The sequence below is a fragment of the Punica granatum genome, chromosome 7, assembly GCF_007655135.1.
Source record: "Punica granatum isolate Tunisia-2019 chromosome 7, ASM765513v2, whole genome shotgun sequence".
Lineage (NCBI taxonomy): Eukaryota > Viridiplantae > Streptophyta > Magnoliopsida > Myrtales > Lythraceae > Punica > Punica granatum.
This window is the reverse complement of record NC_045133.1, coordinates 18514889-18539628: the sequence shown is the minus strand read 5'-3', so window position 1 is coordinate 18539628 and position 24740 is coordinate 18514889. Positions and strand designations below refer to the sequence as shown.

The following is a 24740-nucleotide window of genomic DNA, read 5'->3' as shown; positions in this document are numbered from 1 at the left end:
GGCTCAATTAGACTTTCGGATACCAGGGTTTACACCGAAAAAGATTAATTTAATTTTTAAATAATAATCTCTAATATAGTATATTAATCTTAAACAGCTTAGTGATAAGTTTTCAATTAATTATCTGTGTAATTTATAGTATACAAACCTATTGAATCGTCAGTACATTATGTGGATTTATTACGGACTTAAGTTGAAATAGACAAACTTGAAATTTTTCATATTTTTTGAAAATAATATTTTGTAATATCCACTTTCAATTGTTAAATTTTTATCTTTTATGTGATCACACTATTTTAAAATTAATATATTGTGATTTCGAAAATTAAGTTGTTTAGTGACAATTTTACAACTAGTTATTTTATTTAATATGCAATCTCTATTTATTTGACTGTCAATATAATACAGAAATATTTTACAAAGATACTTTTCAAGCGTACAATATTTTGTACATTTTCTTAAATAATGTAATTTTATTCTCTCAAACCAGGTCGACCAAGTGCACCACATAGGGATGGATTGAGGGTGGCTAACAGGGGCAGTTGTCTCCCGAAAATTTTGACGTTATAAATGTATATGTTCACCCCCTAACTTTGAAAATTGACCTTCTTATTGCCCCTCTAAGAACTCGCCTCCCTTGAACAAAATCCTATGTCCCTAGCAACATATAACCTAATATAAAACTTAAGAAAGTAGAGTTTCAAGAGGAATTCGGAATTCTCATTTTGGCCCAATAAAAGAAAACTCTCATTTTATTTGTCATGTGTCACTAGATTGCTAGTGCATTTTTTTATCTTTTCAAAAAGTTCCCAAACATTGTTTTTCTTTTAATATAAGTCCTTCCAACTATCTCCCAAATTTGTTTTTGGAAAAAAAGATTTCCATAACTCTGTCAACATGCCAAAAGAACCTATATAATAATTTGTTCGACAAGCTACTATATTTTTGCAAGTACGAATCTACGCAATTCAAAATACGCTTTTATTTACATACTTTTTTAAAGTTATATCTACTTTTTAAGAACATATTTAATTCATCTGACGTCTTTTAATGCTCAAATAACACAATACAATTCATATATTTGATTTGATTTGAATTATTAGGAGGAAAATGGACGGAGATCACATTAGAAATAATTAGATATAACATATTTAAGAAAGTTAAAATAGTTTTAAACTTAATAAAATTTAAATAGATTCGAAAACAATTTTAATATAAAAATAGTTGGGGCAACACGAGTTATTCTATTTTTCTAGTTAATACTAAAGAAGAATTATAATAGTGTTATTGTTCTTCTTCTTATGTATTTTTTTTTCATTTTCATCGCAATTTGACCCCTTTTTTATCATTGCATTTAACTTCTGATACTTTCTCCCAATGATATTCCATTATATGATCTTATCATTTAAAAATTAGGAGTAAAGTTTAGGATGATTAGTATAAAAGATAAAATTTTAAATTCTTAAATTTATTTTCAAGAAATTGAAAGATATTTTGTACTTGTAATTCTTATTATGAAATTAATCTATCGCGGCATACGGATCATTTTTTTTCCACTGGTAAGAGATAAAAGGGCAATGCATGGAAAGCTATACACTAGATGAACGAAGAACCAAAGTCTAATCACGAGAATAGAATAGAAGATTTTCTGTACAAATTGAAAAAAATAATAATAAGAGAAAGAACTCACGAAACTTAAACCAACCATTGAACCTGTTTTATAGTACTTCAAGGGATTTAGACTGCAGAAGAAACCAAATGTTCTACTTGTAATAGATATCAAACATACCTACATCTATATTAAGGGGTAATTTCAGTTCGAAACAGATTGAGTGCCAACTTTCTATATGGTGTTTTGCTCTTCATATTGGAAACGATTATACCCAGTAGCAACATAAATCGAATCACTTGCAACTTGCGGGTGCTGATTTGATGTCAAATCATTATTTTATTTTTTACAAATATCACGAGAAAAAGAAATATAGCAAAATATATCGTATAGTACAACCTTTGTACTTTGTGTCATATTTGCCACAACCATTTAAAAGCTTAAAAAATTATAACCTTTCATCTTTTTGTCAAATATGACACACCATCACATTTCCGTAAAAAACTAATGATTTGACTAACGTGACGCCTATTTGGCATGGGAGTACAAGTACACAGAACTCACGTAGTGCTAATGTACAGTCTTTGTCTAACGTGTCAAACTTATCATACTTTCATTTTAATACCAAATCTGACGGCCTTTTCTAATTTATGTTGCATGTGATTTGTTCGCGCGTGCTCCGTCCGCCAAATAGGCACACAACATCGCGAAATGGTTAATTTTTGGATGGAAATATGACGGCATGCCAAATTTGACATGAAAAATAAAAGTTATGTTTTCTTATGTAATTTTTAAAGGTTGTGTCAAATTTGAGACAAAACGTAAAGATTTTGCAATCTAATATATTTTGAAATTTTTGCATTTTTTTTTGTAATATTCTGGAAATATTCTTGATAGGAACGAAAACATTGCGCCTGACTAAGTAATTAACCTTTTGTCAATCAAGCCCTTAATTTTCTATAATTGGCAATAAATTAAAACAGTCAAAGAACTAATTACCTAAAACTCCCCCAAAAAAAAAACATAATAGAGAAGGAAAAAAAAAAGGCAATAAACGACACAAAAACAATTAAGGGGAAGAAGAAAGGACGGAAGAAAGGAGAGGGAGGAGACGAGGAAGAAGAAGGAATCCTCTCTCTCTCTCTCTTCCTCTTTCCTTCTTGGCTTAGAATTCGCTAACAGACGCGTCCCCTCACAGACAAAGAGGCCTGCCAAAAAAAATCAGTTGCTGGCACGATCTCAGAAGCAAGAAAACATTCATTCAATCCATCCCCTTCCCCGCCTCCCCTTGTCAGTATCATTATTGTATTTCAAATTCCTCAATAGAATAATAATAATAATAACAATATAAGCCGGAGTGGCCCTTAAACCTCGAGCAGGGCGTCATTGATTCTTCGCTGGTTAAGGTGAAGAACGAAGAAGGAGCTTACGGGAGAGAGAAAGAAGGGTATGTCATGAAAGTCTCGCCTATTCAATCGGTTTTTCGATGCGGATTCTATATGGGTTCCTGTTCTTGGGCTGTTTCCATTGTTGGGTCGGATTGAAGTTTTGATCTTTTGTAGCGTGTGCTCTGTTCCATTGACGTTCGTGGCGTTTTTCGTATATGTTTTCTGTGAAATTCAGTGTTTGGTTTGGAATATCGCAATTTGTGATCAATCGCTCAATCGGGAAGAGATTTTTCTTTTCTTTTTTCTCCAGATGTCTATGAAATCTGGGATATATTGGATATGAAATGTCGTTTTGGGTGGGGCTATCCTCAATGTCGTCGGCTTTATGCTTACCGAGGAATGCATTGGTTCGAATTTTTGGTTTTTCTCATTCATGATATCTGCGTCCTTTTGTTATCATGTTGGGATGAAATTTGGTTCGGTAGAAAAGGTTTCATTTTCGGAATATTGAAAGGATCGCTCAGCTATTGTTATTGTGTTGGATGCAGAATATATTTTATGGTTGTGTTATAGCTATCAGGGGCAGTTTTTTCTCAATTCGTCGGGTTGTCTTTTTTGTTCAACAAGCTGAGATTCGAGATCATTCCTTGTTCTGGAACTCCCAGTCTGTTAATGGCGGCGTTTGTTTATGTTCTCTATCCAATTGATGTGAAATTTGGCATTTCTCTTTGCAGTATTCTGCATCTGAGTGATGGCTGAGGAGAATAACAACCCACCAGCCACGCCGGAGCCAATAAAACGTGAAAAGGTCAACCTGAGAAGGTACTCAATGGGCCCATCAAGTTCTTCCAGTTCAACCCCGAACTATCTTAGAGCTTCAACTGGTTCCTGCCATGATTTCTGCAAGTATGGTAAAGCGCACTCTTGTGAACCGAAGGCCAGAAATCCCTTTCCCAAGAGGCTCATCAAGAGGCCGCCTGAAGACGAGATCCTAGTGAAGAGCGCAGTTTTCCCTGAAAGGATTAAGAAGTCTCCAGTAAATCGACCCAAATCATCATCTGGTGCTGAAATTCCTGTCCGTGAAGCTTCTGATATAGTAAAACAGAAGGTGCTGAAGGCTGAAAGGCGAAATTCGATGAGAGGTGATCTTCAGGTTGAGAAGAAGAAGACAACTCCTGCAGTGGCGACCAAGTCCTCACTCAATTCAAGTACCCTTTCACTGAATGCCAGAAAACCCATGAAGAAGGATGGCTTCTCGACCAATGAGACCTCCAAAGGAGTCATGCCAACCGATGAGACCTCCAAACGAGTCATGCCCACCAATGAGATCTCCAAACGAGACATGCCAACCAATGAGACCTCGAAAGGAGTCTTGCCAGCCAATGAGACCCCGAAAAGGGCCCTGCCAAAACCCAAAGAGAGGAGACTATCGGGGAGCATTGTTACACCCGTGAAGTCAAGTCCTTTGATCCTCAGGCGGTTATCCACTTCCAATGACTCCTCTCAGTTAAGGCTCCAAAAGAAGGGTGAGACTAAGACACGAGAAAGCCCTCGGACCCAGAAAAGAGTAGGGACCAAGAATCTAAATGTGTTCTCTAGTGCTCCCCCGCCCTCAAAACCATCCATCAGCAAAAGAATTACGGTCAAGAATGTTCCAAGAACGATAGTGGGCAAGAAAGTGACTAATGGAGCAACCTCTGGGAAGAGCGAAGATGAAGTTAAGAATGTTGGGGTGAGCAATAAAGAAGAAATCGCCGAGAAAACTTTATACATTGTGAATGTGGAAGAAACTGAGAGCAAAACCTCTGGGGCAATTACTAGTGAGAGGATTGATGTCAATATGGGAGAGGTGAGCAATAAAGAAGAAATTGTCGAGAAGACTTTATACATTGTGAATGTGGAAGAAACTGAGAGCAAAACCTCCGAGGCAATTACTAGTGAGAGTATTGATGTCAATGTTGTGAATGTAGAAGAAACTGAGAGCAAACCTTTGGAAGTGGTCCCTGATGAAACTATTGCTGAGAGTAATATAGAGAATGTTGAAGAAATTGAGAATAGATCCTCGAATGAGAGTGTTGCTGAGAGTATTTCCCTACCTTTAGGCGAGTCCCCGTCCTTGTCTCCCTCAGACTCTCCTCCTCTACTACAACAAGATGATCAAACAGAGTCTGAGTATACCATGAGTGAATCAGAGGAGTACTCTGCCTCGGACTATGAAGAATCCAATTTAATGCAAGGGAGCGGGGTTTCAGAAGAAGGCGACGGAAAGAATCAGCCCAGAAAGGGAAGGCACCATCTGCCCGAGCCTGAAGAAGGATCCAAGCCAACGAAGCTGCGGTTCAGGAGGGGAAGAATAATCGATGTTCAGCATGAGAGCAATACTCCAAGGAGGCTTAGGTTTCGGCGAGGCAGGTTACCAGGCGAGACCAAGAATCTGAATCCCGAACCTAGGAGGAAGAAGAGGGAACAGATCGAGGCGGTGAGCAATAATGATGGAAGTGAAGAGGGGTCCACGAAAGTCATCCTGAGGCACAGTGATGTTCAGGAGAAGAAAGATGCGAAGGGTCTGTTCAACAATGTGATTGAGGAAACAGCCAGTAAGCTTGTGGAGACAAGGAAGAGTAAGGTCAAGGCGTTGGTCGGCGCCTTTGAGACCGTCATCTCTTTACAGGACACCAAGCCTGCTGCAAATACGTAGCTGGGCGACAGAGAATAAGAAGTTGGTTTGGTTTTCTTGCTAATGAGAGAATAAAGCTGCAATCTCTTGTAAGGAAAGAGATTGATTCGACATAACTCATTAAGGTACAGAATTTTGAAGTTTTTGAGTTTTCTCTGGTCTTATTGATCTTGCTTTCCGTAAATTTTACAGTACTTTGGATTTCCATCGGGCGTTGTCTGATTGAGTGTTGATATCTCTAGGGAACAATAGGTTTGAAGTTTTTGTTTATGTACATTAATACAGAAATAAAACGGCTTTGCTAAGATTGCTGACTCTTAGCTTCGAGGAGCATCTGATCTTAAATTCCAACCGTGTTTCAGTTGTTTTACGATGTCTCTCTTTTAAACCTGCACGAATCCGACTTTAAGTTCAGGATCATTGTCTTTTGTTGTCGTTACGCCTCATGCCAACAATCTTACCCTCCAATACCATCTCTTAGATGTTTTTTGGGTAGTTTCACCAACAACGTTCAATGTATCTAGCAACACAAAAATCAAATTGCAACGGTTTTTCCATTTTCTGTGCTTGATCCGTGCATCAGATAGTTCAGACAGTGACAGTATCGCATCATATCAATTGTTGAACTACATGGGTTGTCTTATTTGATTCACTCAGCGCTGGTTCCAAGTTCTAATATAAGAATTTGGGAAGCCTAATTTCCGATAGCTCTGGACATTGGCACTTATTGCTTCCAAAATGATATACATAGTAAGGCAGATAATTGTGTAAAAGATTTCATAAATAACCAAGCATTTGTCTCACAAACCGAAACCGCTCCCAGTGTAAAATTGAATTATCCGATTATACAATAGCAATTTTTATACATGGCATTTATAGTAAGAATAATAGCGCAGATGACACCAGTACATTGCATAATTGTGAGCTTACAACATATCAAACAAGAAAAGAAAAAGGGAAAAAAAAAAAAAAAAGAATCTTGCAGAAAAGGATGGGAAAGCAGGAGACGAGCTCGAACTCGACATTAACCCATAAGCTAGAGCACGAGCCCCACGAGGTGGACTCGTCCAAGCAAAAACTGTCGAGCTCACTAAATTCAGTTTCAGACCAATGGCTTCCCTCAAACAACAGTTATCTTTGCCTGAGAAATCATCAGGAAGTCAAATTAGATATTCGAATTTTTGCCAAGAAGGGGAGGACAAATAAGTGGACAAACCTCAGCGTCACTGCCTCGGCTGTCAGAAAACTGGAATTCACATTATGACGCATCCGCATTTATTCTGCTTTGATTGGTTTGCCGCTTTCTTCTCTGTTACATTGTAAACGGAAAAAACATCCTTTCAATGTTATGATCAGAATAAGGGACGACAGAACAAAAAAGTCAGTCGGAGAAAGATAAATAAGAAAAATCAGAGGGTAGATTGGGTCGGTTTTTCATATGATATGAATACTGGCAATTCATATTGACTGGCGATGTTCATATTTCTATTCCCGTTGCCCTGATTTCCATCAAATTCCCACCACTCAAGATCTATGTGCTCATCTGAAAAACTAGCTTCATTTTCGTTAGGGTATATTGCACCATATAGCCTAACGTTGACAGATATTCTTAGATCTATCCTAACGTCGATTTTTTGTCCGAGGTATCCCAACATTGCTAATTTGATATCACCATCTAACCCCAAGGGATAGTTGATGAAACAAAAATAGCAACTTAGGGATACCTCAGGCAAAAAAAATAACGTTGTGATAGATCTAAAAATATCTGTCAACGTTAGGATATATTGTTTCGTTACCACCCGTAAGCTCGCTTAGATGTATCAGAAACTTTACCCCGAATAAGGACTCTCCATCCACAGAGAGGTTCGCCCCTATCATTGCAAGCTACATCCACATGTAAGCACCAGCAATAAAAAACCGACCACAGTACCCAATTCGATCCCAAGAATTTTTCCCACTTCAGTGGATTTTGAAGTTAACATTAATCCACAGCAGCGCAAATTATCTTGGCCCATCTTACCACAAAGCCAACTCTTTCGATTAATTGAGTAGATATTTATGCACTCTCATCGCCCATTTCTATATTACATAACCAAAGGTTGAAGTGATACTGGAAAATTAAGACAAGTAAAATAATATTGGTACCTTTTTCAGAAGGTGGTTGAACAATTACATGCATGGTTGTAACTCCACCAGGGACATCATATAATGGGCTTCGACAGTCTGCCACTGTTCGGTGGTTTTCTAATATCCTTCCGGCACTAATTAACTTCACATCTTTCACAGTCTTCGGCCCATTCTCCTTATCTGAATGAGCAAAATATGCATCATTAAACTTAGGCTCAAAATCAAAGCAGTTGCTGGAGATGGACCCTTTCGGTTTGGTTATAAAGAATTCCCTAACTTTCTGTTCCAATACGTAGAACATGTGTGATTGTTCTTTTCTTTCAGGACCACTAAGAAAAGAACAGCAAATTCTCATACTTTTCTCAAAGAAAAACATGTTCTAAAAGAAAATTGAACACGCTTTTGCATGTTACCATATTTTACAAGATGAGAAAGTGACAACGAAAAAGAATCATCTATTTCAAGAAATGAAAAAACGAAATGAGAGAAGAATACCAGCAAAGCTTTTAGCAGTACAGAGGATTAGCACATTTTTATTGCTTTATTATCTAAGAAACTTATTACAGTAGCTAATGTCGATATCTCCACAGCAATAAGTGGCCACGTAGACAAGAATCTATACTGATCAGACCATGTAGAACCTATGCTGTGGCCCATATCCATGGACCATAATATATAATAAAATCACCAAAATGCATATTACTTTTTTCATGAATTATGTGGTTCGACATGATCCCACATACAGAGAAGCAGGAGAAATTCATGACTCAGAGATGTAAGAATAGACGAAGGAAACATAAGCAACAGTGGATTAATGAACTCAAATTGAAAAGCAAACCCCTAACCTTTGGGCCATTGGGCAAGGATGCTCTCCTTTAAGGTGGCAACGCTAGTCGCCACTGGGAAGCTTCTGGGACCGATATCGGAGCCATCAGTTAACCGAAACTTGATTTCAAGTTGGTCCTGAACAGCAGCAGAAGCCATATTAATGCATCCAAATGCCCCCGAGTTCCTTACTTTCCGGGTTTCAATCCAACAATAATAGTCTCTGACATGGAAAATCAAGAGAGCACGGAGCATTAAATGTTTTGTTGCAGCAACGCTGAATTGCAAATGAGTGTCACTGTGCAGCACTCAAATTATAGTATCGGATCCATTTAAAGCAGAAACTAAGAATAGAAAGATACCCAAAATTAGACAAATTACAGAAGAAATGGTCTCTGATCTGTCCTCATAGATCACATAAAACTTAAATCAGAGCAACGAGAATAACAGACATGACTGATAACCAATTTTCGTGAAAATTAAGAATCCACAGTGTCAAGAGACGAAATCATCAGCAAATCCTCCAGTGACGGCAATCATAAAAATCATAGAATAAATACAAACCTCCATCTAAAAGAGAAGATAGAAACATAGAATTACATCCCACATAGTAAAAGCAAAATCTTTGGCAGCGAGAGAAGAAACCGACAGCAAATCTTCACATGGGCAGTCACGAAATCACACGACAACCCAACACTCGAATCTGGGTCAGTCCAAAAGCTCCAGAAAGGGATTGATTCATCGTAGAGGAAGCGAAAGGACTAAAAAAAGAAAATCAATCCTGTCTTACTTGTTGGGCTTGTCGAGCTGATCTGGGATTGATGCCAGCTGCCTTCAACTTCAATCCAGTCAATCGGAGCTTTTTCCTTTAATCCGACGCCGAAATCGAAGCTGGAATTCGGGCCGATTGCGGGTTCCGATGCTAAAGAGGGTCAAATGAGGAGGATGATGATGATGATAAAAATAAAAAAAGAAGAAAAATAAAATAAATAAACAAAAAGGAAAAAAAATGAACACGAAAGGGTCGAAGAAGAGACTGATCAGAGAGATGAATACAATTGACAAAATCTCGAAGGAGGACGAGGCTGTTTCGGAGTATTCAAGGTCTCTGCGGTCAAATGGATCAACCGATTCTATTCTCTTGCCTTCCTCCTCCTCCTTCCTACTCGGGAAATCGACAGGTGCCCACTCTCGTACTCGCATATTTTCTACTCCGAGTTTCACAGTTTGGCCCCTCTACTTTCACTCTCATTCCAATTCAGCCCCTGAGTTTTTACTTCTGATAACCGGTTTACTGGATCAGCCCCTGCTCTTCGAAGAACTTCCTATCATCGTCATCGGAGTCCGCTGGTCATGGCACAACCCGAACATGAATTTTCCGTTTCTACCATGTTAATAGTCATAGTACTCGATAGTGGAGGGCATATTAGTAAATGAAAGTATACAAGCTTACCAAACACGAGAAAAGAAAAAAGAACGGGGGGAAAAAGAAATTGGAAAAAAGAATTTCCTGCACATATCAATGTTTGTTGTGAATTGTACAAAGTAAATACTCAAAAAAGAAAAAGCAATATAAGACCTAAACAACAGTTCCCCAAATGGATGGGAGCTGTAACATAGGAAACATCAAAAAAAATATTCCTCCCAATACCTACTCCTCCTACCATCACCACTGTGGCATCCATCATCATCAATCAACATATATAGAGGAAAAATGATCTTACCCCAGAAGGAAATTTAGAAAAAAGAATTACAAATTCAAAAGATATGGAGCCTCCGAAAAGGCCTGTTCGAGCCTTCCTCTTCACCAGCACAAGCCGCTCCGTGTGTGGCTTTGATCTCGCCCCGCACCAACCGGCCCCAATCCTCTCGCCTCCTCAGTTTGTACTTCTTCCGACTTATTGTGCTAAGAAAAACTCCAACAAATACTCTAATCCCACTCGGTTGGAAAGTGATAGCTACCCTCTTTTCCAATCATCAAAATGAGAAGACCAAAAAAAAAAAAGGGAAACAAATCGATTTTCTATGTTACAAATGAAAAAATTCCAGTCTCGTGCCCGCGCAGCCGAAGCTGGCTCCTCTTCTTCTATGATACTCGTGCACCGGATAACAGTTGGAACTGGACCGCCCCAGAAGATCCTCAGCTCGCTTTTCCTGAAATTCCAAGGCGCAACAGAAGTATTCCCAATTCCAATGGCGCCCCGCTTCTCCCTCCTCGTAGCAATTCGTTTTAGTGTAGTAGAATTTTTCTGAATGAAGTAATCCATCTCTACGGCTCCAAGATATGACAACTTCGCACAAAATCATTGGAATAGTTCACATACTTTGCCCAGTAGGGCCGAAGATGCTCAAAACCAATCTGTAACCAAGGTTTCGACTGGCCATTATAGTGAATAACTGCAGCTTTCTCCACATTCTCGATGCTCGTCTTGATCTGATATCCTAGGCCAAGCAAGTGCCATGATGGGTCGATTGGGTGGACATGACCCTTGAAAGCGATCAAAGCCGGCGGTAGGGTGCCAAGCTTCCACATTGTCAGATTAGACTTCAGATTCTGCACAGAGAGAAACACACATATGTTTTTCAGGACTATCGTGTCTCATAGATGCTAATGGGGGAATTGAGAAACTGAAGAATTTTTTTTTTTTTCCTGGTAACAAACTGGAGACGATTTCCAGTCATTTAGAAGCCTTAGATAGCGCAACACCAAATCTCTAGGATCAGAAAGTGTCATGTAAAGTGCAATCCATTAAATTATTCATCTTATTATCCTCTTTTTTTTAGATGAAATAAAAATGAATGCCCACGGAACCATATTCCACAACTATAGAAAGTCATATAATTATTCTGAAGTTCTCCTTCCCACCTCAGTAAAATTAGTCATGGAGGTGCACTCAAATTGAAAGAAACTCGTACCTCTTTCAACCAGTAATGGTATGTCTCTCTGATATCAGTCTTCCTCCATGCACGGAGATCAAAGATGTTCATCCCATAGGCCCATGCACACTCTTCAGGATCCAAGTGCTTCGCAATGAGGGGATGGGAGAAGTTGAAGTAGTTTTTGAAACGCTTGGACATTACCCACTCGTCCTCACCCCTGCATGTCTCCACAGCACCATTGACTTGGCCCTCGAGGTCGATCTCCCATAGAGGGGACAAGTCCCGTTGGATCACAACATCATCATCCAAGAAGACTACCTTGTCAAGGTTCGGGAAGAGCTGCCCAGTCACACATGTTAGCAAATGCATATGCATACAAAGAAAAAAATTGGGAGGGAATGAAATTTAAACAAACAAATGACAGAAGCTAAATGCAATGTAAGAGACATAGAAGGAAAAATCAGCTAGAAGGTACACAGAATTCTCAATAAGCGGACTTATCCCCAAAATAAAAAAAAAAGATCCTCATTTAGCAGAAAAGATTATTTCCAACACCAGATTAAGCACCAAACGATGCAAGAGAAAATATAAAGTAAGTCCAGAAATTAAATTTTGAGGGTATTATGCATTTCTAATTTGCACGGGCACATATCAGCTAAAATGTTCAAGATTGAGCAATCCTTAGAGCATGCGAAAATTCAAACCACAATATCAGATGTTCCAATTTGTAGCCAAACTGAATCTTCTCATATTACAAATTCATAATAGTATCCAATCACATGATTCAAAGCCATGTTATTGATATAACTTTCATCAACTGCCCAAAAAAAAAAAACAAGAAGTAATAACATGTTCTTGATTTTGCAGCCCGAGCACAAACCCGATAAATATTTATAAGATAAAGCTATGCTGCATCGTTAATGCACTAATTAAGGAACATCTTTTGGTTTTGGAAATAGTGAGATTACATTGAGAACATCAAAAAAATTCCTATATATCAGTAGAAAACCTGAATGCCAACATTAAAGAGTGTTACTGTGCAAGTTACTTGAGGGCATTCTTTGAATTTAGTAATGTATAAGTAATGCATTCTAGTTTCTACAAATCAATATACATCTTCCCTAAGAAGTCTTCACCAAGCAACAGGGCAGTAAGAGGCATACCTCAGGCAGGTAAATTCTTATGTGGTTGAGGAGTGATATATATTTTGGACTCCTCGCCTGCAACTTTGAGGCAAAAGTCCTTGGAGTAGTAGCACTTAGATTCGCACCGGCAACATGATTCCCATGGTAGTAGTTCCTAATCCCATTATGATTCTCAACAGCCTCTAATACAGGAACGTTCTCCCTTGTTAACCAATCAAATTGATGGATACCCTTCACTTCAACAATAGCAGGGGATGAGGGATTTAAGGCAAACCAAGAATGCATTCCCGCATAGGTTTTCTTATCAGTAATTATGTGAAACACTATTTTCTCGGGCTTCAGAGATGATTGCACCGTGGAAGTCACAACAACTGAGGCAGCTAATATGTTATCCGTTGATAGGATGAAGTGGTAGTAGGAGTTATCAGAGAGGAGAGGGAGAAGCTCAGGAGATGGGAGCTGTTTACGGGCGTGGGCATTGGAGGAATATTCATCGGTCAACCGCAGAGAGAGGCAGTGGATGCCCTTTGGGATGGAACTGGCAGCAAAGTGCTTGTTCATGAGTTCAGCAAATTTGGACTCTCTTATGTCTTTCTCGAATTTATCCATCTGCCAATGGAGAAGAAAAGTAGTAGTCAGAACCACCAACCTCCAATTGTTCTCACAACTGTAAGCTAAGAATGGTATGGCCTGCTGGCCTTTCCCTTTCCTGAGAAACACAAGAAATAAGGCACCAAGACCAGATTGCACTTCAAAGATGTGTTACTTTATGAAAGTTTGAACGATTGTCTTTATGTTCTGGAAGGAAAAATGGAACTGATGAAAAAGCGTTACTCAATATTCCCAATAAATATAAATAACAATAAAACTAGGACTTTTATCCAAAACCAGTTAGGGCCTAGCTTGCTGATATTAATCGTGTGAGGGACACATTTATGTAATGCCACCCGTGACATCTCGAATGATTTCTTGGGGGAATATCATTGCAATGCAAAATAAAGATGTAAAACCTTATGGCTTAAACCAGATTATGTAAAGAAGAACAAATTCCAGTAGCATTAGTCAAAGAAAGGAAGAAATTTAAAGGTGCATGAATATTCATCCTTTTGTAGAGTGGCATACCATGGCTCTTAACATGATAGCAAAAGTCCTTGCATCATACTGGTTGCTCTTCATTTCAGAAACGAGTTGACTAAACGAATCAGGCAGCTTTAGATTATCTGGGATTTCCATACTGTTAACTTCATCGAGGATCTTGTAGAAGTCTCTTACCATTCTCTATCAAATGAGCAAACAAGCAAAGAACGATAATAAGTGCTCTGTCCACTTCAGAGAACCTTTAAATTTTACTCGGTAAAGGAGGAAAAGGAAGACAAGCTAAAGATGGATCTTTACCCCTGAATCATCAACCCGGCCAAGAAGCCTTGGTCCAAACCGCCTGCCTAAACAATCTGAACCACGAAAAAAAACACGTCAATAAGTGGAACAACATAACTGACTTTTCCCTAAATTCGAGGAACAACTCAATGCAAAAGTAATGCCATAGAGGAACAAAACAGAAAAGTAACACATGATCCAAAATGCCGCATAACATGAACTCTCCTCCGACAAAAATTATTAGAAATCAGCCACAATAGGAGGGAGCATTGAAGATTCTTAAGGAAGGAGAATGTCTGATTACGACAGCTTAAGGGTATCAAAGGTAGAAACAGAAGAACCCGTGAGAAACTTGATAGAAGAGGCATCGATGGATATTCTCTGCTTCATCAGAATCAAAGATTTTATGTGAATCATCATGTAAAAAGCCCACTAGTGAAGCATCTAACTCGTCAAGGCCGAATGGAGCTGGAGGAAAAGGTCAATTTCCTATAGAAAATCGAACAAGTCCAGCTCAACTCCGAAGATAAGGCTACAGTTTCAAGCTTACAGGACAAGCTCCATAGAAGGCCAAAACTCGGGACCATGAAATGTCAACGAGCAGTGCAATTGCCAATATTATACTGAACCGAACCAAACAGCAACATCAAACCATCTCTTCCTACAAATAAGTGCTCACAACTGCAAATGGGCGTGTTTATATATACATATATGGAACTACCGAATCAAACTAACAGCATGATCCCGTAATGAAAATCAGTAGGACAATGGGATCGAACCAATTGTTTTCATCAGTGCCATTTAGTCAATCGGATCCCAGCAGGGATAGAGCCAAGAAAAGCCAACAGGTCTCAGATCAGCAGAACGACATAACGTTTGACGCAATACAAGAATCAAGATCTACAAGACTAATACATCCCATTCATGGAATCATCGAAATAACGGAAACATAATGGCAGGGAAAGTATAAAAGGAGTACCGAATGAGGAGCACTTGTTGACACCTTCAAGGGTAACGACGGCGGTGAGGATGAAGACAAAGGGCAACAGGAACGCTAGGATGAGAATGGTGTGGAAGAGGGTACGGTAGGAGATGTGACGAGCCGCGACCTTGATCTTCATCAAGTCAACAAACCCATTGCCATTGTTGTTGCTGCTGCTGCCACTGCTTGATATCGTTATACTTCTCATGCTAGGTGAGAAGTGCAGCTGCATCTCCTTGTTCCAAGCAGCTCCCTCCCCCAAGATTCAGCTGCCCCCGCCCAAGATTCAGACAATATCCCCGCCCCAACACACCCCCGGTAGCACCAACAAAGATCCCAGCGAGAGGTTTGCAATAACGACGACGACGAAGAAGACGACAGCCCCTGTGGTGATGATCTCCCAATGCTCACCATCAGATTCATTCAGGCCCGGATGGCCCCAGCGCTAGATTCGCAGAACCCAGCTACCAAACACCCCGACCGACACCGCAACACCGACGGGCTCGACGATCTTGCAGTACCCACCATCAGATTCAGCCCCCCCAAGATTCGATCTCTCGGCCCCGGCAATGTCAGATTCTCAGGTCCGGCGAGGTGCCCGCATTTGTGGGATCGAACGATGGGGTGTTGGCGCTTCGATTGGATTCGAGCACGGGCGGAAATTGAGCTCGACACGGCTTTAGTTTTCAGACATTTCAATCGCCTACGGATCAAGAAACAGAGAGAGAAAGAGAGAGAGAGATGGGAAGGGAGATGGAAAGAGAAGAGAGAGAAAATGTGCTTCGGGTCTTTGGTGTTTTTGTGTAGCTCTTTTTTTTATTTTTTTTATTTCTTATTTTTCATATTTTTATGTTTTTTATATTAGTTTGCCAATGAGCCTATACAAAAACTTTATTGATCCCGATTAATTTAGTCTTATCAACCTATCAAAAACTTAAGAAAGTTTTAGGATTATAAATTTTTTCGTTCATAATAATCAATTAAATAACTTATTTATTTAAGGGAACAAATATCGAATCCCGTGGAACAACACATTTCGATTGATTTTTTTTTTCCTTAGAGGGTAAGTGAAAGGTACTGTTGTTTATTAATTGGCGGATCGGCCGATCTAATTTCGTTTCCCGGAAAATTAAATGCCCATTTACTAGTACAATTAATTTTGGGCCGATTAGTTTATTAATTTATTTAAAAAGTTTTCAGGAGTCAAAACCGTGTTTGGCCCTATAGAGAGAAAACTGGTTGAGAGAGAGAGAGAGAGGGGGGGGGGGGGAGCGAGTGTTTGACTTTGACCTCAAAGATCAATTAGACGATGAGGTTAATTAGAAGATCACTTGGAAAGCTAAATTAGGTCGCTCCTACGTTTAAGGGCAAGCAGTTCTGTTGGTTGGTGAACATTGGCCTCCCCTCGTGGATGTGTATTGCGGATTACGTCAGTTTGTTTTTGGATAATTGCGAGGATTCTCTTTTTAAGAGTCAAGTATCGGAAACTCTAATCAGTTGGAACAGATTCGGTTAAAATTTTGTTATCGAGACCAATGCCACCGATCTGCCTACAGTAACATCGGTAGTTTTTCCTTTATAACGTGTTAATGGTCTATTTCAGTTACAAGTATCTAGATTATCTCTACGGTGTTGAACGATGCTTTGATGATACCTTAATTATACTAGGAAATTCAAATTGGGGTTTTTTTAACAAATTATCATCAAAAGTCATGTCATAGGATTTCTTTAACCCTACGCGACACATATTATGCTTAATATGTTTACATATTTTCATTTGATAATATATATGACATGGCCGACTAATTTATTATCATTTTTATTCTTAAATTTCTATGTATCACGACAAACGTCTAATTTGGAATACATGATATGCCAAGATTAACTCGTCTAAGCTTGGGCTAACCGTCACTAATTTTATCATCAAGACATGATCTCGTAGTTTAATCACAATTGTCTCAAGGTCATCTTAACCAACTTTACATGTGTACCTCACGAATTCATTAACCTCAAAACCTTTCATATTTGAGTGATTTAACCATGATGTTATATTTTGTGATAGGTAATATATACGACCCTCATGCATGGGTTTAATAAGACGTGTCTAATTGTGTCAACGGGATACCAAGAACATAATGCTTGGTATTCTTTTCTTTTGGTTTATACATGTTGGGAAGAATCCACAGACTTACTCAGACCCATCCGCAACTCAAAAGCTTAAACCAATAGGTTGCTAAACCATTGTCTCTTATAAAACCTATGGATTTCCTCTCAACTTTTCAATGTAGGATTACCTTCAACACCCGCCCTCACCATTCTCCATATATGAGAGAAACCGTCCCAATAATTCTCCCCTTTCTCGACTATGTAGAGGACTTCGAGCCGGGCTTTCACTTCCGGACTCGGATAAATTGTTAGGCCCTTCACTAGCCACGAGTTCCACACTCGAGCCTTGGTGTGGTGTGAGTTTCCACGCATAACATGTGCACTTCCTCATGATCGTTACCTTGAGCTCTAATACCACTTGTTAGGAAGAATCAACAGGCTTACTTCGGACTCGGGTCACATCCGCAACTCAAAAGTTTAAGCGAATGGGTTACTAGACCATTGTCTCTTATAAACCTATAGATTTGCTCTCAACTTTTCAATGTGAGATTACATTCAACACTCGCCCTCACCATTCTCCATATAGGAGAGAAACCGTCCTAACAATATATATAAGCATTATAAGCATCTAATTATGGGCGATGAATAGTCATATATCAACATTATATTCTTGGCATAAGTTCAAATCCCTTCTTCATCTTTTTTTCGATAGAATATTTTTTGGTGTGTACCCTGATATCCAGAAACCCAATGGGAACTGACTAATTCAGTCGAAAGATCGAGTATTAAAGGTTATTCTCCCTTCTAACAAGTGCGCTTCTTGGAATTCGAACTTGTGTTCTCCTCCTTACGGGGTAAACTACTTACCACTTAACTAATATTTTTGTTGGTACCTCTTCATCTTTTAAACTCACTTTTATCATCACATATAAAATTTCTCCTTTTTTTTTCCTTTTTTCTTCATAATTTCTTGTATATTGTTACCTAAAATTTCTATTTTTTTTATTTTTACTTTTTTTACCAACCTTTTTTTATTTGCTAATACCATATTTTTTGCTTTTTTTTATCAACAATTACATTGAATAAATTCTTCTCTTTCTTTTCTTTTTTTTTCGGTGTATACCCTTATTTTCAGAAGTCTTAATGGGTTCCGACTAAACTAGTTCTAGCTGAGTCAGTCCAATATATAGTAAAGCTCTCATAATTACAGATTTTCTGCATTTACAAAGATTCGAACTTGAGACCTGTGATACAAGTGCATAAAAAAATTGCATATTAAATGCACAAATAGCTATGTCTAAAAACACAAATTTAAAAAAAAAATCGAATCCAATGGGACATGCACCCAGACCTTTCGTACTACCAAAAAAATGGCAAGACAAAACACACATGTGGCGGCTAAAGATCCATAATAAATTTGCGAAATTGTTTCAAAAGTCATCAAAATGAATGAAATTATGCTAGTTTTTTATTAGAAATTTTATAGAGATAAAAAAATGGAATATATATTGTAGAAGAAAGACAATTGAGATAAATAGTATTAGAAAAAAAGATAAGGGCCTGTTTGGTTCAAGGTATGGAAACGACAGAAACTGAATGAGGCGGAATGAGAAGAAAACAACAACGAAATGATAAATTTTGATTTATGTTTATTTTAATACGGAATCGAAATCTATTTCCATCTGTTTCTTTTTTGTTCAATTCCTACGGAATCGGAATCAAATTTCAAAAATATAATAATTCTGCGTAATATTTCAAGTGAATAATTAACAAGTATATCCATGTGGTTCAATAGTTATTTGTATAATGTATCTTGAAATTGTTGAGTATGTTTGCCGAATTGTTGATCGACGAGATACCCCTCCAATTAATATGTTGATATGTTTATTCATCTTGAGAACAACTCATCTTTCTCTCAATTTAATGAAATATATATTGTAGAGGAAAGACAATTGAGATAAATAGTATTAGAAAAAAAGATAAGGGCATGTTTGGTTTGAGATATGGAAATGACGGAAACTGAATGAGGCAAAATGACAAGGAATCAACAACGAAAGGACAAATTTTGATTTATGTTTGGTTTAATAAGGAATCAAAATCTATTTCCATATGTTTCTTTTTGGTTCATTTCCTACGGAATCAGAATAAAATTTCAATATATAATAATTTTGCGTAATATTTCAAGTGAATAATTAACGAGTATATCCATGTGGTTCAATAGTTATTTATATGATGTATCTTGAAATTGTTGAATATGTTTGCCGAATGGTTGATCGATGAGATACCCCTCCAATTAATATGTTGATATGTTTGTTCATCTTGAGAATAAACTCATCTCTCTCAATTCACTGTTCATTGACCATTTATAAAATTTTCTTCATATTTTTAATCATATTTTCAATCCAAAATTAAATTTAAAATAAAATAAATTGATTTTGATTTCCCCTTTCCCATTCCCTGGAGTCCCAGAGAATGGGTGATTCCCCAATATGAGGGAATTCAATCCCCTGTATAAGAGAATCAGTTTCTGATTCCTCTAAATCAAACACATACAATCGGATTGCTTCATTCTGATTCCCCCTTACTTTTTATGAACCAAACATGGTTTAAATATTGTGGAGATATCAAATAAGCCGAAGATATTTAACAATTATCAAAACAGAAAAAAAAATTTACAATGAAAATTTTCAAATATATAACAAATATAAAAGTATAAATAAATGATAAGATAAAGAGAGTAGCTAAGATATTACTTGCATTTGGTTTTCAAGTTGGATTATGATCCAATTCAACTTAATTTCGTGCAATAATTATAAATGTTGACAAATATATTAATGTGTGAGAATTTATATATATATATATTTATATATATAGATGTAAAAGTAGATGGAAAATTTATTATTAAAAAATTATTTATAAAAATGATTAGAAAAAAGTATGATGAGAATTATTATTAAATGAAAGAAAAAGGTAAAACATATTAATAATTATATTGTTGAATTTGAAAAAGAATATAGTTGAGTTGGGTAAAGTTGGATTATTTTTCATAAACCAAACAAACTGAGGCAAGCGGATGCATGTGGGGAGACTCGGGTTGAATTCCCCACAAACGCGCAAGAGTGGGCAGTACAATATGCTTGCGCGTCGCGAGGGAGAGGCACGCTACCAGTACTCCTTGCGGGCGCCACTAGGGCAGGCTAAATGTTGAGAATATTTTCCCTTGCAATGGCGAGAGAATATCGAGGGACATGTTCCCTCAGGATTACAGAGGGAATTCATCCCTCGGTATCGCTCGCTATTGCGAGGGATCGGTTCCCTTTCAGAGGGATTTGTGAGGAAGATATCGCTCCCAATAGAGAAGGATTATTGAGGGATTATTCCCTTTAAAGATTTTGCAAGGGAACAAAATTCCTTGCCTTAACTCCTCTAAAATGTCTGCAAGGAAAGAATTGTCGAGGAATGAAGGTGGTGTTTGGTTTCATAGTAGGATTTTAGAATTGTGATTTTGATTTTGATTTTGAGTGGTATAAATGGGGCTCACCCTTTGACTTTGTAAGAGTTATGTTGTTTTGTTGTGGGAAAAAGTAATATAAATGGGACCCACTCTTTGACTTTGTATGAGTTATTTTGTTTTGTAGTGGGTAGAATTAAGTTAGAATTGTGATTCTAAAATACAACTCTGAAACAAAACAGAGCCGAAATCCCTGGCAAATCCATGGGTAGTCCGTCCAAAAGGCCGAACTTTTGGACGGTTTTCCCAAGGATTATTTGTTTTTTAACGGATGATATTCTAGTTGTAATATTAAAAAACAGAAATTGTATTGCTAGTCATTTATTGATTTATTTACAGAGAAATTTACAGATGTTAAATTAAGGGGACATACTGAAATACTTTTATAGGTGTTAATGAAGAAAATTTTAAATGGTCCTACCTCAAATGAGGTAGTGAGGAAGAACCAATAAGAATTTATTAATGAATAATATTTATAACAATTATCCGAGTGATTAGTACTAAGTTCCTAGGTTCATGTAATTTAATTAGTGCTTCCTCATGCCACGTGGTGAGGTAGGATAACCCAATAACTTCTCGTGCTAATAGCAAATGATAAAAACTAAGTAGTAAGGCTAGCTAAAAAAAATTACCATGCTAAAAGACAATTATCGAAGTATCAAAGTACACATGAAAAAAAGAAGATTATCAAATCAAAATACAGCTACTTAAGTCCACCGATATAAATGTTTTTTTTCTTTTTTCGGTAGAATACCAATATAAATGTTGCAGCTCCTCCTTTCTTTTAGTACTGCATTCTTTTTTTAATATGATGATACTCGAGGCTTTCCTTTATTTATTAATATTTTATTGTTATTGTTATTGTTATTCTTATTTTTATTTCTTGAATTGGAGACATAATAGCTCTCCTTACCTGTCTAAACTATAGCATAGAATCAGTGGAATCAGAGAGGAATTGATCCTCGACATAAAATTGGAAATAAATGTTGGACCAAAATCGTTTTCCATTTCTGGAAAGTACTATTCAAATTCTGATAGTCCCTGGTCAATATATAAATGTGCCACGGAATCGCAAAATATCATCTCATACGCCATTGAATACGAAACTAATGAAGAGTGTCAATTACACGTCTTTTCGGATCGAAAGCATACGATGGGCCTTGGTCCCACCTATTTAGACTGAGAATAGTATAGTCAAAAACCATATATCTCTAGATTTAACGTGAGAGTTGACCTAATATATTCATCTTGTTCACGTGCTACGTGCCCTGAAACACATACATTTGCTCCCGACAACAAGGTGCACAACAAGCTATTTCGCTCTCCAACTATGGGGACTGATATGGGCCCATTTATAAGGACAAGACAATGGGCTGGGACCCAACAGGCCCACAATTTGGAGGACGATGGAATGCCTGAAGCGCTCACCTCCTCGACCACTCCAAATAACAATGGCGAGAATAGTTACTATACCGTTACCGAGTAATTGCAGGCGAAAGGAAAAGTAACTATGTCGAATTAGGGGTGAATATAAGTAATTTCACTAAAAATTAAAGATTTTTCATGTTACATCGACCTCGACTCATCCATATCATCATAAGAGGTTAAGCATAAGAAAATTCCAGTCCCACAGTTAAAAAGGTATTTAGTTGGTCATTGACCTTTTACTCACAGGTTTTATAAAAAGAAAAAAGAAAAAAAAAAAGAAGAGAATTCTCGATTATAAGTTGAAAACGAGAGTCCTTGCGTTCATTTCTCTTTTTTCACTATTGCATACGACGTTTAAATTGTGCCTCAAGCATAAATTGTTAGTCTAGACTTTGAAAATACTCCTCTAATAAATTGACATACACAATTGACATGATATAGAGTTGATAATGAACCTTCGAGTTTCCTACAAGTGGTCGGACCGCAAGGAATTAGAAAGATCACGTGGTTGATCCTCTCTTAACATGGATCCTCGAACCTGAAGGCCGTCCGCATGCGTGCGATCGCATGTGAGGAATAGTAAGGCAACGGTATCTCCGACTAATAAAAATGAATATATACTGTATATATTGTATATAAGGTAAGTTCATTCAAATAGTAGATCTAATAAGAAGGGAAGGTTCCTTTTTTTTTTTTCGCCTCTTAAGGAAATTAAGGTTCCGACTCCATTTTAATTAAATAGGCAACAACACCTACTAGTATTATATGTCATGAGAGAAAGGAAATACACACCAGATTTCTCAGTTGCTTCTTATGTTATATATACGTGTGTGTGTGTGTGTGTATTTAACAAGCTGGAGACGAAATAGATCAATTGATTCTAGTGCCCTGTTGATTTGCACTTGATCAGAAAACGTAATGGCTTCAATGACACTCTCTTTAAGTACGGTGGCCCCTCGGCCAATCAAGGCACGTACCGACTTCTCTTTTCTTCATCTTTTTAATTGTTTGGATTTGGATATCGATCGAGAGTACGTACCCACGTTTGTTTTATGTCTTACTTAAACTGATGGAATTTCATTATTCCGCCCAACTTTGAGACACTCCTATCAATGTAATAAGAATGAATCTGGTTTTAGGTCCAGGTTGGTCCCTTGGAAATTTTTCCCACGAGATATAATTTTATATGTGATCGGAATCTTCTTCACCGAGACAAGTTCGGTAATGTGACGAATCTTATTAATTAAAATAATGAAAATTTCCCAATATTAATTATAATTTCAATGTTTATCTTAATTTATTAGTTAAAAATCATAGTAAAATTTCATTTTGCTTTTTTAACAATATTTATGAGATTCTTTTTTATAAGATTTTATATTTAATTTAATTTATGAGTTTATACTAGTTGTGCTATATTATAATATTTTTCATTTATAAGACCTTATCTTTTTTCAATATTATTATATTTATATTTAACACAATAAAATATTTTTAAATAATTATTTTGAATTTTCAAAAATATATTGTCTTCTTTACACACTAAAATATTTTTAATAATAAATTTAAGTTTCATATGATAATTAAATAATAAAATTAAGACTAATTTTGCATGGTAGATATTAGAGAAAATTTTGCTAAAAAATTTTCAATTAGTAAGTATTATATTATATGTTTATTTAACAGTAAGTATATTAGAATTGTTTATTGTAGTAACATCTATATATTACTAAAATTCACTTGGTTATATAAAATGGGTGCATAATAAATGCAATAAAAATGGATGCATAATAAATGCTATAGGAACTAATTATAATTAAAATGAGTGTTTAAGAAATGTACCTCTCTTACTTTAACTTGGGTGTGTAAAATGGGTGCATAATAAATGCAATAACATGGGTACATAAGAAATGTACCTCCTTTGCTAACTACAATTTGAATAAATTTGAAAATAAAAGGAAAATAAATGAGTTATAAAGAAAAGAAAATATAGTAAGTTCAGTTGAATAAAAGGCAATAGTAAGTAATTAAAATAAAATTCCTTGTAAAAGGAAGTAAAAGTCCTTCCAAATTGAATAAATTTGAAAATAAAAGGAAAATAATTTTCAAAGGGCTTATAGTAAGTAATTAATGATTAATTAATAAACCAATTCCAATGTGCCTTCTTCAAGGGAAATAATAAACGACTACCTTATAGAAAATAAAGAAACGAAAAGGTAAATGTTTGCCTTCCAAATTGAACAAATTTGAAAATAAAAGGAAAATACAAATAGTAAATAGCAAGTATCTAATCATTAAATGTCAAAGTGCTATTAGTTTAGATAGAAAAGCAACCAATTCTAATATGCCCATTTCATAAAATATAAATAAGGAACTTTAAAGAAAATAAAAGCATGTTTTATTTTTTCAAGGGAAACAATAACCGATGCCTTATAAAAACTAAAGAAGCGAAAACAATAAATGCTTGCCTTTCAAATTGAATAAATTTGAAAATAAAATAAAAATAATTTGTCCGAAAATTATTTTCCTTTTATTTTTCAAATTTATTCAATTTGGAAGGCGAGCATTTATTTTTTCGTTTATTTTTTTTTATAAGGCAGTCAATTATTGCTTCCTGTGAACGATTAAAATATTCTTTTATTTTGTTTTCAATTCCTTTCTTATATTTTATGAAACATGCATATTGGA

At 36.7% G+C, this 24740-nt stretch overlaps 3 protein-coding genes across 4 annotated transcripts; 1 reads left to right on the top strand and 2 right to left on the bottom strand.

Moving 5' to 3' along the window:
* The first annotated feature begins 2690 nt into the window (after positions 1–2690).
* Positions 2691–6007, top strand: LOC116214906 (nucleolar protein dao-5). Its single transcript, XM_031550404.1, has 2 exons — positions 2691–3056; positions 3732–6007. The coding sequence occupies exon 2, from the start codon at positions 3749–3751 to the stop codon at positions 5693–5695; it is 1947 nt and encodes a 648-aa protein (XP_031406264.1). The 5' UTR covers positions 2691–3056; positions 3732–3748; the 3' UTR covers positions 5696–6007.
* Positions 6008–6468: 461 nt separating this feature from the next.
* LOC116214908 (membrane-anchored ubiquitin-fold protein 2-like) lies at positions 6469–9832 on the bottom strand. The gene is made up of 6 exons (XM_031550407.1): positions 9683–9832; positions 9417–9548; positions 8647–8849; positions 7820–7981; positions 6891–6983; positions 6469–6815 (listed from the first exon to the last, which is right to left on the bottom strand). Exons 3-5 carry the CDS (start codon positions 8783–8785, stop codon positions 6928–6930), a joined length of 357 nt encoding a protein of 118 aa, XP_031406267.1. The 5' UTR covers positions 8786–8849; positions 9417–9548; positions 9683–9832; the 3' UTR covers positions 6469–6815; positions 6891–6927.
* A 283-nt stretch (positions 9833–10115) lies between these two features.
* LOC116214907 (probable galacturonosyltransferase 14) lies at positions 10116–15796 on the bottom strand. 2 transcript variants are annotated; one of them, XM_031550406.1, is made up of 6 exons: positions 15032–15796; positions 14047–14102; positions 13774–13929; positions 12670–13260; positions 11543–11845; positions 10116–11180 (listed from the first exon to the last, which is right to left on the bottom strand). In XM_031550406.1, exons 1-6 carry the CDS (start codon positions 15240–15242, stop codon positions 10896–10898), a joined length of 1602 nt encoding a protein of 533 aa, XP_031406266.1. In that variant the 5' UTR covers positions 15243–15796; the 3' UTR covers positions 10116–10895. The 2 variants fall into 2 exon arrangements, with proteins under 2 accessions (XP_031406266.1, XP_031406265.1); XM_031550405.1 differs by having other exon boundaries at positions 15008–15795.
* Positions 15797–24740: the final 8944 nt, after the last annotated feature.